Here is a 17,395-nt window from a genome sequence, read left to right on the forward strand (position 1 = left end):
TGCCTGTATTTCTAAGATATTTGGGGGATGATGCTACGGGACCAATCTCAGGTGTCCCTGCCCAGACACTTCCCCTCTCAGCACAGAATCCTTTCCTTCAATCACATTTGGGGTCTGATATGGTTTGGCTGTGTCCCCACCCAAATCTCATCTCAAGTTGTGGCTCCCATCATTCCCATGTGTCGTGGGAGGGACCTGGTGGGAGGTACTGGAATCATGGGGGGCAGGTTTTTCCCACGCTGTTCTTGTGAGAGTGAATAAGTCTCACACGATCTGATGGTTTTATAAAGGGGAGCTCCCCTACATAAGCTCTCTCTTTGCCTGCTGCCATGTAAGACTTGACTTTGCTCCTCCTTGCCTTCTGCCATGATTGTGAGATCTCCCCAGCCATGTGGAACTGTGAGTCCGTTAAATCTCTTTCCTTTATAAATTACCCAGTCTTGGGTATGTCTTTATTAGCAGTATGAGGACAGACAAACACAGGGTCCTATTGCTAGGACTGAAAAGGTGATGGCTTATTTAAAAACCTAAGGGAAGGGTCCATTTTCTTTTCCATCTTAATTTTATTTTGTCCTTGGGTCTTTGTGGGCTGAGCACCTCCAACCTCATCATCAAATGATGTTTCTCTTTCCTAGGAAGCAGATGGACTTCACAAACTGAACGACTGTCTATTCTTGGGCAATGTGCTTCAAGGCTGTGTGTGTCTCTTCTCAGAACTCAGAACAAGACAGATTTATAGCAAGGGAGAAGGGCACGTAATATTTTAAAATTCTCTGTGACAAGTTCCTCCTGGCCTCGAAACTACATGTGGTAGCTTTTTCATGTTTCTATTACATGGCAGGAAAAACTTGTCTCCCAGTAGACAAAAGAAATGAAAGGTGTGACCAGATGTCACCACCAGCATCCACCTCCAGCCCTAGGGAAGGCCTCGTGGGGTGGTGGCCTGTGGTGCTTTGGACTGGCACCTGTGGGGCTGGCAGAGCGTCAGTGGCTGGGAAAAGGCCTGCCTGTGCCTTGGCACCATCCGAGTGATCTGAGATTTCCAAACTCAGTGGAGGGCGGGGGTGGCCCAGGGAATCTCCAGGCACTGCTGGCCTCTGCAGCTTTGTAAACAATAAAGGGAAGAGGAAACCCTGGGGTCTGTCTGGGTCTGGATGACGTGTCATTTCCACGCCCTCGCAACTGAGTGTAATCTAAGGTGTCTGGTTGAGGGAGAGGACCCTTCTCCACCCCGAGGCTGGGGCACCCCGGGAAGGCCCTGAGGTGTCTGTTCTCTAGGAAGCATCCTCAGGTGTTTGGATTTTTCCTTCCAGACACTCAAGACCCCTCCCCAATCCTGGCTCTTCTCCTTGGTCAAGGGTACTCAAATCAGAGGATGGCGCTCGCACATCAAAAAGGCAAACCCAGGTCATCCCCTCTCGTTTGGGAAACCCTGCTTCCCGCTGGATTTAGGAAAAGGTTTATAAACTAAGGAGGCTTTGGTGGTGAAAATCCTTCTCGCCTGCACTCACATCCGCGTATGGAATGGCGATGTGTATCGGCACGGGAAAACTTTGGAATACACAGAACAATGAAATCAGCAACAAGCACCAGGCTTGCTTGCGAGGACACCCAGTTGGGCCTGTGGCAGCCCAGATGACACCTCCGTGAACTAGGAACGCCCGGATCCAAGGTACCTGCGGCTGATACGGAAGGCCAGCCTGGCAGCCCCTGGGTGTTCCAGGCTCTTCCCACACACCTGAGGCCCTCTTTCTAAATCTCCAGAGATGCCCTGAAAATACTTCCAGCTGCTCTGCTGACCCCGTCCCTCCTAGACTCAAGGCTGCCCCTGGTGGTTTGGGGTGGGTTAGGTTTTGCTTCGTGGAACCAGAGGGCGGGATGCGGGAGGTGCCCATGGGCGTGGGCTGTTACCCCAACCGTGGCAGCTCAGATCTCTGGGTGGGCGCGGCACAACGCTGCCTCCCTACCTGGTCCCGTTCTTCTTGGAGAAGGTGCTCTTGACATTGAGGTGGCGGCTGCTGAGCTCCAGGGCAGCAAATCCTCCGTTGTCCCGGGTCACAGACTCCTCCATGGTGGAGATTCCCTTTCCTAAAGCCCAGCAGGAGAGTGAGAACAGACGTGTTACTGGTGTGGTCACCGCAGCCGCACTGAGCCAGAGCTGGCCACTGAGGCAGCTCCTGAGTCCTGCTGCACGCAGAGCCCAGAGTCGGGGACACCTGCTTCAGCCCCTCTGAGGGCTGAGCTAGGGAGAAAAGCTAGGTATTGATCGCAATGTTGGAGCCAAGTGACAATATTAACATCTCAGTGTTTGTTCTGCCTGATCCCAAAATACCAGTATGCTTGCCACTGTTTTATGAAAATAGACTCAGAATGCATAAACTTTTTTTGACTTTTTTTTGTTGTTTTGGTAGAGATGGGGTCTCACTACATTGCCCAGGCTGGTTTCGAACTCCTGGCCTCAAGCAATCCTTCCGACTCGGCCTCTCAAAGTGCTGGGATTGCAGGTGTGAGCCACTGTACCTGGCCAAGAATGCATAAGCTTTTTAAAAGTCAGGGAAATTAAATATGTATTAAATTCCAAAATAAAAATTCACAATCATTTAGCAAAACAGGAAGTAGAAATAAATGTATGGGAGTGTGACGGCTAAAGAAAGGGTACAGGGCTTCCTTTTGAGGTGATACAAACGTTCTAGAATTGACTGTGGTCACGACTGCACATATCTGTGCATTCACCACCGAACCGTACACTTTAAAAAAGAGTAAATTACAAATATATAGCAAAACATATTCTAAAATATATTAACAGATCAAATGAATAAAGTTTTGAAAAACTAAACAACATAAAAAAAAAATTCCACTAGATTTTCCCATCTCATTCTGCAGGAAAGTCCAAGGCCTCCGAGCCTTCCCCAAGCTTGGCCTAGTCTGTCCACCCTGCCAAACCCCACGTCATCTTCCAGCCCTCAGCCCCTCCCTAACGCGGGTTTCTCTCTCGGGGCTCTCCCTCTTGCTGGAAGCTCCTTCTTCCAATATTTCCTGGGCTTCTTACCCCTTCCTGCAGATCACAGTTCAAATGCCCTGAGACCAGAGAGGACCTCCCTGACCACATAAAGTGACCTCCGTTTCTCACGCCTATGTACATATTTGCTCTTTGAGGTACAGCCTTAAGTCCATCATGCTCCCCGGTGCCCCGCCAGCCCCCAGGACAGCACCTACCCACATACCAGGGGCTTGGCAGGTATTTGCTAAGTGTGTTGGCATTTCTAAACCCCAAGAGTCTCCTCTCTGCTGGGACCTGGCCCCCCTTTGATCTGCCTTAAACCTTAATGCTCTATCTGTGTGTAACGGAAGAACACAGAGCAGAAAATGAAAGATGGGCTTGCCTGGGAGAGGAGATTTGGGATGACGAGAGGTGAGCAGGTAGAAACCGAGATCAGAAAGGAATTCAGATGAGGATGGGAGGATAAGGAGCGCACGCAGGAAGGGGTGTCGAGTGAGGCTGTCACCGTAGAGGTTTAAGTTTTGCAATGTCTCCTGAGCAGGACGGGAGACATTCTGGCAGATAAGTATTATTTTTTCCAGGCTTCAATTATGATGTTAAGTTAATACTCCAGGGTGCGGCTGAGCATGGGAAGCTGCAGGTCAGATCTGCGTTTTCAAGTCTGTTTTCCAGATGGAGGAGGAGAGTGAAAAGCAGGGAGATTTTCTATGCACCAGACACAGGATTCTGTAATAGCATTAACTCGGGAAAATGACACGCCATTCATACATTGTAAATCCCACAGGAATAAAATCTGATTTACGAACACTTGTTAGAAGTGAATTTATACAGAAAAAAATAAATCCTTTCTTTGAGGGATGAATTGCTTAACATTATAGAAGCAAACAGGGAGGCATTTTAGGTGCCTGGTTTTTTTTAACCCCTTTGGCACAAGGACGGTAGGACTTGTGGCCGGGGTCAGGAACCTACTCTGCCCAGCTCCTTGGCCAACAGGACTAATGTAGCCGGCTCCTTTTTTTTAAGAATAGCTCATCAGGGATCTGCCTTTCCAAAAAGAGAAGACCCAGTCGATGGGAAAACCTCCAACAGATGCGCTGGGCTCAGGAGGAGGTCTGGCCCAGTGGTTGTGGCAATATCATAGAAGTGATCATGTGGTTGGGCTCAGCTACAGCTCTGGTAGATGCTCCGTGGGATCAAAACAGGCCATAGGCCAGGTGCCGTGCATGGCTCACTCCTGTAATCCCAGCACTTTGGGAGGCTGAGGTGGGAGGATCACTTGAGCCCTGGAGTTCGAGACCAGCCTGGCCAACATGGTGAAACCCTGTCTTAGGACGGGCGCGGTGGCTCAAGCCTGTAATCCCAGCACTTTGGGAGGCCGAGACAGGCGGATCACGAGGTCAGGAGATCGAGACCATCCTGGCTAACACAGTGAAACCCCGTCTCTACTAAAAAATACAAAAACAAAAACCAGCCGGGCGAGGTGGCGGGCGCCTGTAGTCCCAGCTACTTGGGAGGCTGAGGCAGGAGAAGGGCGTGAACCCGGGAGGCGGAGCTTACAGTGAGCTGAGATCCGGCCACTGCACTCCAGCCTGGGCGACAGAGCGAGACTCCGTCTCAAAAAAAAAAAAAAGAAAAAGAAAAGAGAAACCCTGTCTCTATTTAAGAAACAAAAAACGGGCTGCGGTCTAGCACTCACTTACATTCTGGTTATCTAGAGAAGTGGCCTCACTGATAATGATGAGGTTTTTAAAATTGAGGATAATCAAATGCACAAGCTATGCTAATCTTAAGTGTCCAGAATGATGCTTTATGATTGTGAATGTAACCGCCGTCCACGTGGAGAGACAGAGCATGTTTAGCACCTGTGAGGCGTTCTCATGCATCTTCCCTGTTTATACCTCTCCACCAATAGGCAAACACGATTCTGCCTTCTGGAAACTTCCATTCACTGTGGCTGTTCCTGGCCTTCATATAAATGGAGTCACAAGGTCTGTGCTCTCTGTGGCTGGCTTTACTCTACGTTCATTTGTTCCTTTCTCTAACGATAGTGATTCATCCAGCAATAAATGCTTATTAACTGAATGCCTGCTCTATGCCTGGCGTGGAGCTTCTGCTGGAAACACAGTAGTGACCCGGGCCTCAGAGGGCTCAGAGGTGGGCCACAGACACAGGCGAGGTTCAAGCTGCCGTGGGTGAGAAGAGCTATGCCATGGAGATGCTTCCGTGACAGTCTGTGAGCCACAGCAAAACATCAACATCTGAGGTGTGCCCCAGTCACTGTGTTTATAATATTGCATAGTACAATATGCCACCTGTTTAATACTTTATACTTTTTTTTTAATAAGAGACGGGATCTCAGCAGGGTGCGGCGGCTCACGCCTGTAATCCCAGTACTTCAGGAGGCCGAGGTGGTTGGATCACCTGAGGTCAGGAGTTCGAGGCCAGCCTGACCACCATAGAGAAACCCCATCTCTACTAAAAATACAGAATTAGCCAGGCGTGGAGGTACATGCCTGTAATCCCAGCTATGGGGAGGCTGATGCAGGAGAATTGCTTGAACCTGGAAGGAGGAGGTTGCGGTGAGCCGAGATTGGGCCACTGCATTCCGGCCTGGGCAACAACAGCAAAACTCTGTCTCAAATTAAAAAAAAAAAAAAAGAAACAGGATCTTGCTTTGTTGCCCAGGCTGAGTACAGTGGTGTGATCACGGCTTACTGTTACCTGGATCTCCCAGGCCCAGGTGATCCTCACCCTCAGCCTCCCAAAGTGCTAGGATTATAGGCATAAGCCACTGTGCCCAGACACACCTGATTTTCTAATAGTATTAAAAAATGTGATTAGGCTGGGCGTGGTGGCTCACGTCTGTAGTCCCAACACTTTGGGAGGCTGAGGAGGGCAGATCACCTAAGGTCAGGAGATCAAGACAAGCCTGGCCAACATGACGAAACCCTGTCTCTACTACAAATATAAAAATTAGCTGGACGTGGTGGCGGGTGCCTGTAATCCCAGCTCCTCAGGAGGCTGAGGCAGGAGAATCTCTTGAATCCTGGAGACGAAGGTTGCTGTGAGCCAAGATTGTGCCACCGCACTCCAACTTGGGTGACAGTGAGACTGTCTCAAAAAAAAAAAAAAAAAAAGCAATTGCATTTGAACAAAGGTATAGAGTGGGTATCTCTGAGGCTGGATGACTCATACGCCCTTATCCAAGACACAGCTAATCTGAGGGCAGCCAGGGTCAGCATCTGGGTCCCTAGGCGTAGAGCGCTTGCTGGGCTGTGCCTGGCTGCCCCCAGAAAGAAACCTATTGCATCTCCCTCAGCACCTACAGGCAAACGAAATGGAAAAGCGGACACTGGCCCAGCAGATCCACGAGAGAACGAATGTTGTGTTTTGGCTGAGTAGCACCGTGGGACATGCGAGGAAGGGGCCGGACCTGCACCTGTGCTGCAGTTCTTGTACTTCTTATTCTGCCCGTGCAGGACGAGGGCGAACACCACCAGCAGGATGACGATCAGGCTAGACAGAGCCATCACCAGGAGGAACCACCACTCCTCGTAGAACGGGGCTTCCACTTGAGCTGCGGAAAAGAAACGGACACACAGTGATGTGGGGCAGACACTCCAGCTGCAGTCGCCTCCCGTGAGCCAGGTGGGCGGTGGGGAAGGCTGGGCTGGATAACTCCCAGTTACAGGTGAGACGAAACCATTGTCCAGCTGGGCCGGTGGACTTTTCCCATGGGACAAGCTCAGGAGGCTCCCATGGTCCTCAGCAGGCTTTGGGAATTCAGCAGCCCCCATTTGCCACCTTTTCTGTGGAATCAGGCTCAGGGCTCCTCTGTCCTCCAAGCTGCCCCCTGCCCTGGAGACTTCAGTATCTTTGCCCTTGCCCTGACCTTGCTCATTAAAACTGTTCTTCCTTCTTGCTTTCTCCTAATTTCATCTGTTTTAAAACACTGCCTGATCCGGTGCTATGTAGCGAGATCCCATCTCTAAAACAAACAAACAAACACAAAACAAACAAAACAAAACAAAAAAACAGCCAGGCACAGAGGTGTGTGCCTGAAGTCCCAGCACTGTGGAAGGCTGAGGTGGGAGGATTGCTTAAGCCCAGGAGTTCAAGACCAGCCTGGGCAACATAGCAAGGCCCCTTTCTCTACAAAACATTTAAAATATTAGCTAGGTGTAGTGGCACACCTGTGGTCCCAGCTACTCAGGAGGCTGAGATGGGAGGATCGCCTGAGCCCAGGAGGTCGAGGCTGTAGTGAGCCACGATCACACCACTGCACTCCAGCCTGGGCGACAGAACAAGACCCTGTCTCCACAAAACAAGCAAGCCAGCAAACAAAAGTGCTGTCTGGGTTAAAGTGAGGATGGAACAAAGCGCCCGGACGTCCTTCTCTCTCCTGGTGCTGGGACATCCCAGAAGACGTCTCCAGGTCCCCTGCCTTCTCCATCACCACCTCCTGCCTGCACACGGCACTCACATTCCACCTGTTATGCCTCCTCCTGTCTTGCTCAGATTCATCCTTTACATCACCTAAGAGAGATCTTCCTCAGAGAGAAATCAGTTGCTCCCCTGTTAAAATCCTCAGTGGTTAGGCCGGGCGCGGTGGCTCAAGCCTGTAATCCCAGCACTTTGGGAGGCCGAGACGGGCGGATCACGAGGTCAGGAGATCAAGATCATCCTGGCTAACACGGTGAAACCCTGTCTCTACTAAAAAACACAAAAAACTAGCCGGGCGAGGTGGCGGGTGCCTGTAGTCCCAGCTACTCGGGAGGCTGAGGCAGGAGAATGGCGTAAACCCGGGAGGCGGAGCTTGCAGTGAGCTGAGATCTGGCCACTGCACTCCAGCCTGGGCAACACAGCGAGACTCCGTCTCAAAAAAAAAAAAAATCCTCAGTGGTTCCCATCAGCCACGGGGTGAACCCTGAGCCCACAAAGCACCCCAGGACCTGCCCCTGCCGACTGCATGTGTGAAGAAGCCCCTGCTGGAAACACGCACTGTGTGTATTTGTTTCTCTACCTGTTGGCCCCTCGGCAGACCACAAACCCCTAAAGCCTGGGGCTGTGTTTTACTTATTTTCTGCCTCTAGCAAAACTGAGCTGAATGACTGGACCTGTCTTTAGATATGTTTTTGAGAAATGAACGGAAAAAAATGCATTTAAAGGCAGCTTTGAAGGATGCTCTTCTTCCTTCTGTCTCATTCTGCTCGCTAAGAAGAGAAAAGCGGGAAATTGTATCTTGATGGGTGCTGGGTGGTCCCGGCGTCCCATTCAGGGCTTTCTATGGACCTGGAAGGGGAGTGGGCTCTGTGGCACTGGAAGCCCCCCAGAACACAAAGCCTCTTACAGGCAAAGCCCAAGTGTTGGCCCCCAGCAGCCAGAACCCTTCCAAACACAGCCAGCCGAAGCTTCTATCCTATATCTCACGAATAGGGAATGTGTGCACACCAGGAGGAAAAGCAGGGAATCGGCTTTGGTTAATACAAGTTCATAGGGCTCCTTAGGAGGTGATGGTGCTTTAAATCCAAAAGACAAAAGTGGGTTTGTGGGCTGCGCATTCAGTACTCCAACAGCAAGTCTGACAGATGCCACACTGACACCACCGGCCAAGTGGCCCGGAGTGGGCCTGGCCCTAGCACCACCTGGCAGGAAAGAAAGGCCAGGCTGTTCTGGAGGATTCTCACACGGGGCAGGATGTCCCAGCTGCTGGGCCTGGCCTGGTCCTAATGCCAGCAGGTGATGGTTGCTGGCTTCCCTGAAGGATGCGATGAGCTCAGTGCAGTCCAGCTCACAGCAAGGCCAGCTCTGCATGCGATGGAGTTTCAGAGATGCCTGAGCTACAGGCCCCGGGAAGTGGGGTCAGGGTGCGTGCTCCGCATGAGGAACTGGCATGTGGAATTGCTCTGTATCCATTTCCATGGGTAAAGCTCATGCAGCAAATCTTGGATCCCTGAATTGGGATGAGGGGTGCTGGGGGTTCCTCATTCTCTCTACTTTGGGGTACATTTAAAATATTCATAATGAAAATTAGGGAAATGAGAAATCTGTGCTTTTTCTAAATCTTACTCATTAAAAAATTAAGTGATCAGCCAGGCACCGTGACTCACTCCTGTAATCCCAGTGCTTTGGGAGGCCAAGGAAGGCAGATCACTTGAGATCAGGAGCTCGAGACCAGCCTGTCCAACAGGGTGAAACCCTGTCTCTACTAAAAACACAAAAATTAGCCGGGCATGGTGGCACATGCTTGTAATCCCAGCTGCTTGGGAGCTGAGGCAGGAGACTCACTTGAACCTGGGAGGCGGAGGTTACAGTGAGCCAAGATCATGCCATTGCACTGCACCCTGGGAGAAAGAGTTAGACTCCATCTCAAAAAAAAAAAAAAAATCAGGGGGTTCTCTGGGTCCCTTTCTCACAGCCCCTCTCACAGAATGACCCCGGAATTCAAGCATGTTCCCAGGCCAGCGTACCAGGCTTAGGGCCCACGCTCACCCACAGGTGAGCACAGGGTCCTTCCTCCAAACTCATAGCACACAAAGGACGAAGGCTACGTTCAGCTTCAACAAGTGCGGTAAGTAGCTCAAGCAGCTCTAACACAGAGGAGAGGAACAGCTTCTTCCTGATCCCAGGAAGAGGACCAACGGAGCTGGCCCTGCCGGGGCTTCTGGCTGAGGCTCTGCTGCCCCAACCCTGAGGCCTCCCTGCCCTTCGTGCTGCTGAGAGCCCCTCTCCTCAAACACAGCCCAGCCCTCTCTGAACCCCCAGTGCCCTGGCTCGCAGCCAGTCTGCACAACGGAATCACCGTGGGGTGAAGAAAGTCATGCCTGGAGCCACGGAAGTCACTGTCTGGGGTGAGGGGACAGCGAGGGTGCGTGTTTAACCTTCTCAAGCAACCCTTAGGTACAGCCAGTGTTCAGTCCCTAGGCACATGGGGGGTCGGGGGGCCATGACCAGGGACCAGCTTTGCTGCCCCTCCCTCTCCAACTCCCCCACCCACAGCTCTTCAATGACCAGGACTTTTTCTCCACCACCTTCTGCCTCCTGCAGGTGTCCCTTCCCCTGTGGCAGGCTTCAGGCACCTTCCTGATTCCCAGGCGAGGTCACGGCCCCTGCCCTGTCGGTCATAACCCCTGCCATGACTGCTGACTGCAGACATGTCTGTCATCTAACACGGGTGCTCTGGGGGAGGAAGCCCTGCCCTGGCCTTCTCTGCCACTCCCTGGAAAGCAGACCTGGTCCTGATCTGCAAGACCCAGGGTGGCCTCTGGAGCCTGCAGCACCTCACAGCGATGAGCACGCGAAGAAACGCCCAGCCCGGGAGCGGCAGTACCTCCACCTGCACGCCATCCTCAGGGACGGCGATACTGCTCACCTTGTGCCCAGAGCGGCTACTGTCCCCAGCTCCTCTGCTGGCTCTCTGGGAGGCCCCGGGAAGACATGACCTCTTGTCAGGCCCTTGTGGGCTCCCCCATGGCTGCCGGGGTGGTTCTTGTCCCTCCAAAATCACACGTGCTCCCCGGCAAGGACGCTTCAGCTAATAGAGGGGCTCAGGGCTCTGCTTTCCTTGGGAATGCCTTTGTCGCAGAGGGGACACCGCGTGACTCACGCTCACGCCTCTGACACTTGCATGTGTCTCTGATTTTTAAAACTATGAGGAAACACATTAGGAATTGCTGGAGCACAGCGTGGCCACAGAGCCCATAAGGGGCCTTGCTGGTGGTGCTGGGAGAGGCTCCGGGTCCTGGGGTCCTGCCAGAGGGCAGCAGGGAGCTGCGCAGGAGGATGGGTGGCACTGGGGAGGTGTTGGAGACTGACACTGCTCTCCCCGCCCGCATATTCTCTGAGCAGAACCTCAGCTGAGCTGGAGACACCTAAAGCAGCAAGTTCGTGTCCCCTTCATCCCCCTCGACTCCATTTCTCCCTCTAGTCCTTCAGAAGACAGACTTCCCTGGGAGGGCCTACCTGACACGGCCGTGGAGGGGCTGCTGGGCTCCCCATAGCCCACCTCGTTCACAGCCACCACCCGGAACTCGTAAGTCACACCTTGCCGGAGCTTATCCAGGCTGAGGGTGTAGGATGTGGCACTCCACGGGATGTCCTTCACAAACATGTCCCATAAGCCTTCATCTGCAAGAGGGATGGGGAGGTGAGGGCAGAGTTAGAAGTGCGAACTCCCCGGTGCGAGCCCCATGCACCTGCCCAGTGGGTCGGCTTGCGGTGACCTGGATGAGGCATCAGAGGCACTGGATGCGGAGTGAGTGCTGAATGGGGATGGAGTCTCAGTTTTGCAAGTCGAAGAGCGCTCTGGAGACAAATGGTGTGATGGTTGCAGAACACTGTCGGTGTGCTCAAGGCTACTGAACTGGACACTTGAAATGGTCACAGTGGGAAATGCTAGGTTATGCGTATCTCACCACAGTAAAATACATGTACGTATGGAAACCTCACATATAGGAAAACATGAATAAACTTGAAATTAAAGCCATTAATAAACTTAAAATTAAAATCAGACACAGAGAGGAAGTTAGAGGAACATGAGTTGGGTTCTGAGGCATCTCTCCAGCCACAGAGCAAAAGAAATGTGATCGGTGAGATCTGTCATAAAAAACCATGGCGAGCCGGGCATGGTGGCTCATGCCTGTAATCCCAGTACTTTGTGAGGCTGAGGTTACAGGACTGCTTGAGCCCAGAGCTCGAGACCAGCTTAGGCAACACAGGGAGACATCATATATACGCACAATTGTAAAAATTAGCCAGGCATGGTGGCAGGCACCTGTGGTCCCAGCTACTCAAGAGGCTGAAGCAGGTGGATGGCTTGAGCCTGGGAGGTTGAGGTTGCAGTGAGCTGAAATTGTGCCATTGCACTCCAACCTGGGCAACAGAGTGAGACCCTATCTCAAAAAAACAAACAAAAAAAGAACCTTGCAATTTTTATGACTTCACATTACAACATAAAAAGAAAAAAGGAAAAAAAAAAGAAATAAAAAATGTATGACACTATAACATCAGGGTAGAATGGGCTGATGGAGCCTGGAGCTAGATAGCCTCTTTGCCAAGCCTGGCCCCAGCAATTCAATTAGCTGTGTGACTTCAAACAAAGAACGGAACCTCTCTGACCCTTGCCTGTAGAATGGTGATAACAAAGGCATCTTCATCATAGATTTGCTTCAAGGATTAAATAAGTTAATATTTATAAAGTGCTCAGGACAGTGCCTCATACATAGTAAGTGCTGCACGTGTGTTTGTGAAATAAAATATAAATTCAATTCTAAGGAGGTTGTTTGGTAAAAAAGTAGGCTCGGAGGTCAAAATGTTCATTTGAAGTAGCAATCCTTCATGAACTGCATTTGCTTTTCTAGGCTCAGGTATGAGATCTTTTACAAAGCAGGAAATCTGGTGAGGGAAAACCCATTTGGATATGTGTGTACCCGTGCTGACCGCCTTATGGGCACTGAGACCGCTCCAGAAACCAACCTTATCACCCACCTGCAATCACCAGGTACGCTCAGATGGATTAGCCCAACAGTAAACAGGGAGAAAATTGCTATTGTATCGGTCTGTATTTGCAGAGGGTTTAGAATTTGCACCGACTAAGTCCTTACAGTCACAGGTTAACGAGGAGTAGACGTGAATGAGATTTTAAAGGTACAAATCTCGGCACTGGCAGAAAAGTAGTATAATACTGATCTTCCCTCCCTCCCTCTCTGCTTGCTTTCTCTCTCACTCTTTCTTTCTTCTTCCTCCCTTCCTCCTTTCCTCTCTGTTTTTTTGTTGTTGTTTTTGAGACAAGGCCTTCCTTTGTCCACACAGGCTGGAGTGCAGTAGTGCAATCACCGCTCACTGCAGCCTCGAACTACTGGACTCAAGCGATCCTCCTGCCTCAGTCTCCTGAATAGCTGGGACTAAAGGTGCATGCCATCCTGCCTGGCTAAGTTGTTAATTTTTTATTTTTTTTTGTAGTGACAGGGCCTCTGTATGTTGCCCAGGCTGGGCTTGAACTCCCAGGCTCTAGCCATCTGCCCTCCTTGGCCTCCCAAAGTGCTGGAATTATAGGCGTGAGCCACTATACCTGGCCATTATTTCTAAATATTCTTATTTACAGCCATTTCTCACGAAGACACTCATCACCACTAATAGTGTCAGAATGGCAAGCCAGAGCCTAAGCCTACCTTCTTCCTCCTAGGATGCTGAGGTTCACACACAGATTGCTGGCTGTATGTAGTTTATGCTGGTTGTATGTGGTTTATATTGTCGTATGTGAGTTTGACTTAAGAACGGTCAGGGAAGGCTTCTGCATTTACTCTGTGCAGGCCTCCTCTTGGCCTGGGGAACTGCTGCCCCCTCCTTCCCTGCCTCACTCCTTTATTCATCCACAAATGCTGTCTACTCTTTGGTCAGGCCCTGTGCCATCCATCAGGGAATCAGATGAGACTGCTGTTGACTGCTGTTCTAATGAGCTACCCACAGCCAGTGGACAGGGGATGGTGGAAAATCAAGAGTCCTTTCGCCCCTTCAGACTCATCTTTTTGAGGCCAACCTCGACCCCACCCCATGTTCCAGGAAGGGATGCCTGCTTCCACCAATGGACTTCTAAAGCCCATCTGCACATTTACCTGCCTGTTCACACCATCAGGCTTAGCATCATCCAGCCACCCATCCATCCATGTAACCATTCATCCATTCCATTCTTCCTGCCTTCCCTCCAACTATCATCTATCCATCCATCCTTCCATCCACCTTTCCATGATCCATCCTCCCATGTAACCATCCATCCATCCATTATCCATCCACTCTTCCTTCCTTCTCTCCATCCACCATCCATCCATGTAACCATTCATCCATTCATCCAGCCACCCATCCAGCCATGTAACCATTCATCCATTCCATTCTTCCTGCCTTCCCTCCAGCCACCCATCCATCCATGTAACCATTCATCCATTCCATTCTTCCTTCCTTCCATCCAGCCACCCATCCATCCATGTAACCATTCATCCATTCCATTCTTCCTGCCTTCCCTCCAGCTATCATCTATCCATCCATCTTTCCATCCATCTTTCCATGATCCATCCTCCCATGTAACCATCCATCCATCCATCCATCCATTATACATCCATTCTTCCTTCCTTCTCTCCATCCACCATCCATCCATCCATCCAGCCACTCATCCATCCATGTAACCGTTCATCCATTCCATTCTTCCTGCCTTCCCTCCAGCTATCATCTATCCATCCATCCATCCTTCCATCCATCTTTCCATGATCCATCCTCCCATGTAACCATTCATCCATCCATTATCCATCCATTCTTCCTTCCTTCTCTCCATCCACCATCCATCCATCCATCCATCCATCCATCCATCCATCCATCCATGTAACCATTCATCCATTCCATTCTTCCTGCCTTCCCTCCAGCTATCATCCATCCATCCATCCTTCCATCCACCTTTCCATGATCCATCCTCCCATGTAACCATCCATCCATCCATTATCCATCCATTCTTCCTTCCTTCTCTCCATCATCCATCCATCCATCCATCTATCCATCTATCCATTTTTCCTTCGTTCCTTCCATTCATCCATATAACCTACCTTCCTTCCTTCCTTCCTTCCTTCCTTCCTTCCCTCCCTCCCTTCTTCCTTCCCCCTGCCCTCCACTCCCCTTCCCTCCCCTCCCCTGCCCTCCCTTCCCTTCCCTCTAGCCATCCATCCATCCATCCATCCTTCCTTCCTTCCTTTCATCCATTCATTTATCCACCCACCCATCCATTCATCTACCCACTCACCAATCCACCTATCCATCCATCTATCCATTCATCCATCCATCCACCCACCCACTCATCTACCTACCCATCCATCCATCCACCCACCCACTCATCTACCTACCCATCCATCCACCCACCCTTCCTTCCTTCCTTCCTTCCATCTATCCATCCACTCACCCACCAGCCACCCACTCAGCCACCTACCCATCCATCTGCCCACCCACCCTTCCTTCCTTCTATCATCCACCCATTTGTCCTTCCATCCATCCACCCATTCTTCCCACCCCCAACCACCTCCCCCCATTCTTCTTTGTATCCCATGGCCTTTCTCAGGGCCTAGTACAGCAGGCTTTCAATAAATAATAACCACCACTATTTTATTTACTGCTTACTATGAGTAAGTCAGTATTTTAAGGGCTTTAAATATTGAATGAATTGTATTTTTCCTCTAAAAAGATAGGCAAATTTATGTTGTAATAGACACTAAAGATCAAATACAGACTCTTATAAACTGGGTATTGCTTAAAGCCATTGAAATTAAAGCACTAAGAAAGTGAAGGATTTCTTCAGACCGTTCTGAGAAGGTCTGAACACCTCTGGAGTGGATTCTCTGAATGTCTTTTGCATTAATGTTTCTGTAATGCTTTCCTGCTCCTGAGGAAAAAAAAAAAATGATTCTCCCTTCCTGTACCATCACCTAAAGGCCACATTTTATTTTAAGTGCTCTGTCATAGCTCCAGGAATTGTGTGCATTTTTCATAATAACATTTTAAAATATTGATACAGAATCTTAATACAGAACGATTTATTTAGCAATCCATTTACACTCAAAAATGTGGGGGGAGGGGGAATGTCATACCGAGAGAATTTCCTTCTGAATTAACAGAAGAAAATGCTCCCATTTTTATTCTGCTTAATTCTGCCTTTCCCAGATTAGCATATTTTCCACTCCAGCTATAATTCACCGGGCTACTTATCTCGTACTAATATTTACACCATGATCACGAGTGGGTGAGAAAAAAATTTGGCAGCTGGTAAGGCGTCCACTCTGTTTCTCCACTGTGGATTATTTTTCTCATTTGTATTATGCTGTTAAATATCTCAATAAATCAATGATGGAGAAAAGTATCTCTACAAATTAGGGGGAAAATAACATTACAGAACTATTAGCAAAAATGAGATTTGTGCAACCGATTTTTCCATGCTCTGGACAGTCCCCAGTGCCTGGATTTCCATCTCAATCAATACTCGAGAGGACAGCAGGGCCTCACCCCTTTTAAAGGCAATTCTGGGCACACAGTCAGCTGCTTGTCCATCATCAGGCTAGGCTCAGCCCTCTAGAATGTCCAGAAGAGCCAGCCTGGTTTCTCTTCCCCACTGAACAAGCTGTGTTGCCATTGCAGAAAAAGCAAGAGCCAGGCACCGTGGCTCATGCCTATAATCCCAGCACTTTGGGAGACCGAGGTAGACAGATCATGAGGTCAGGAGTTCAAGACCAGCCTGGCCAACATGGTGAAACCCTGTCTCTACTAAAAATACAAAAATTAGCTGGGCGCAGTGGCATGCGCCTGCATTCCCAGCTACTCAGGAGGCTGAGGCAGGAGAATCGCTTGATCCAGGGAGGTGGAGGTTGCAGTGAGCTGAGATTGCGCCACTGCAGTCCAGCCTGGGTAACAGAGCGAGACTCTGTTTAAAAAAAAAAGAAAAAAGAAAAGCAGTGCCCAGCTGGAAGAGAACTGTTATGACCCCTGAAAAGCCACACCCCCAGATCACTGATCCCCCAAAATGACTGATGCAGGCATCAAGCCCCCTGCTGAGGCCCAGGCTTTGAACTTCCTGTGGGGCAACGTCCACCTCTGGGCTGGACCTGCCACTTGATGTCTGTGGAAGGAGGAGGTGCCCTCGCGGTGGAGTGACTGCAAATCACACCAGTCTGTCGTGCTTGGTCTTTCCTTCCCAGCTGCCCAAAAGAACACCTTCCTGGACTCTTGTTACTGAAACACCATTGGATAAATACCACCAAGAAAGTGGGAAGCCACTGAGAAAGGGACTTTGCAAAATACTCCTAAAGAAGGCACACTGTCACCACAACCTCCAATCCTGTCCACCTCAGAAGGAAGGCTGAGTGAGAAAAAGCAAGAACCCATTCAGCTCCCCACTGAGGCGGCTTTTCTTTAAAGAATATAAACTATGCATCCTCATTTTTTATGGTGTGATTTGTTCACTTAAACAAGGGAAGTAACGGGCTAATATTGAAGTCCTTGAAAAAAGAAATCATTTCCGTATAAATAGGTTCTGCTATCCATCCATGCTTGTCCCCAGCCGACAGAATGAGTCAGCTGTTAGCTTCTGCTGCCAGCATCTCCCCCCGCCCAAGCGGTAGGAGGCACATCTGTTCCCAGACAATGTCCTAATACACCCGGAAACATGATCACCTCTTTTCTGAACTGATCCGGAGCCCAGCGCAGCACGTCCAAGGGTCTGCACTCAATTTATCCCTTCGACGCCCAGAACGGAGCTGTGTGCTGCAGGTATTAGGGCCAACGTCATGCCAATACAAAAGTTTGATTTCATGGACAATTAAACAGGGTCTCCATGCTGAATGAAACTGTCATTCACCGCCCGAGATTTCT

General features: G+C 50.1%; 1 protein-coding gene across 1 annotated transcript in view; it reads right to left on the bottom strand.

The window, feature by feature from the left end:
• The window catches only part of SDK1 (sidekick cell adhesion molecule 1), a 990,930-nt gene that overhangs the window by 22,904 nt on the left and 950,631 nt on the right, over positions 1 to 17,395 (bottom strand). Inside the window, 3 exon segments of the mRNA XM_033191941.1 lie at positions 1,968 to 2,088; positions 6,441 to 6,578; positions 10,964 to 11,128. Of these exon segments, the coding sequence (XP_033047832.1) occupies positions 1,968 to 2,088; positions 6,441 to 6,578; positions 10,964 to 11,128 (424 nt within the window).

Source organism: Trachypithecus francoisi, unplaced genomic scaffold (assembly GCF_009764315.1).
Source record: "Trachypithecus francoisi isolate TF-2019V2 unplaced genomic scaffold, Tfra_2.0 Lachesis_group4, whole genome shotgun sequence".
In the NCBI taxonomy this organism is placed as follows: Eukaryota; Metazoa; Chordata; class Mammalia; order Primates; family Cercopithecidae; genus Trachypithecus; species Trachypithecus francoisi.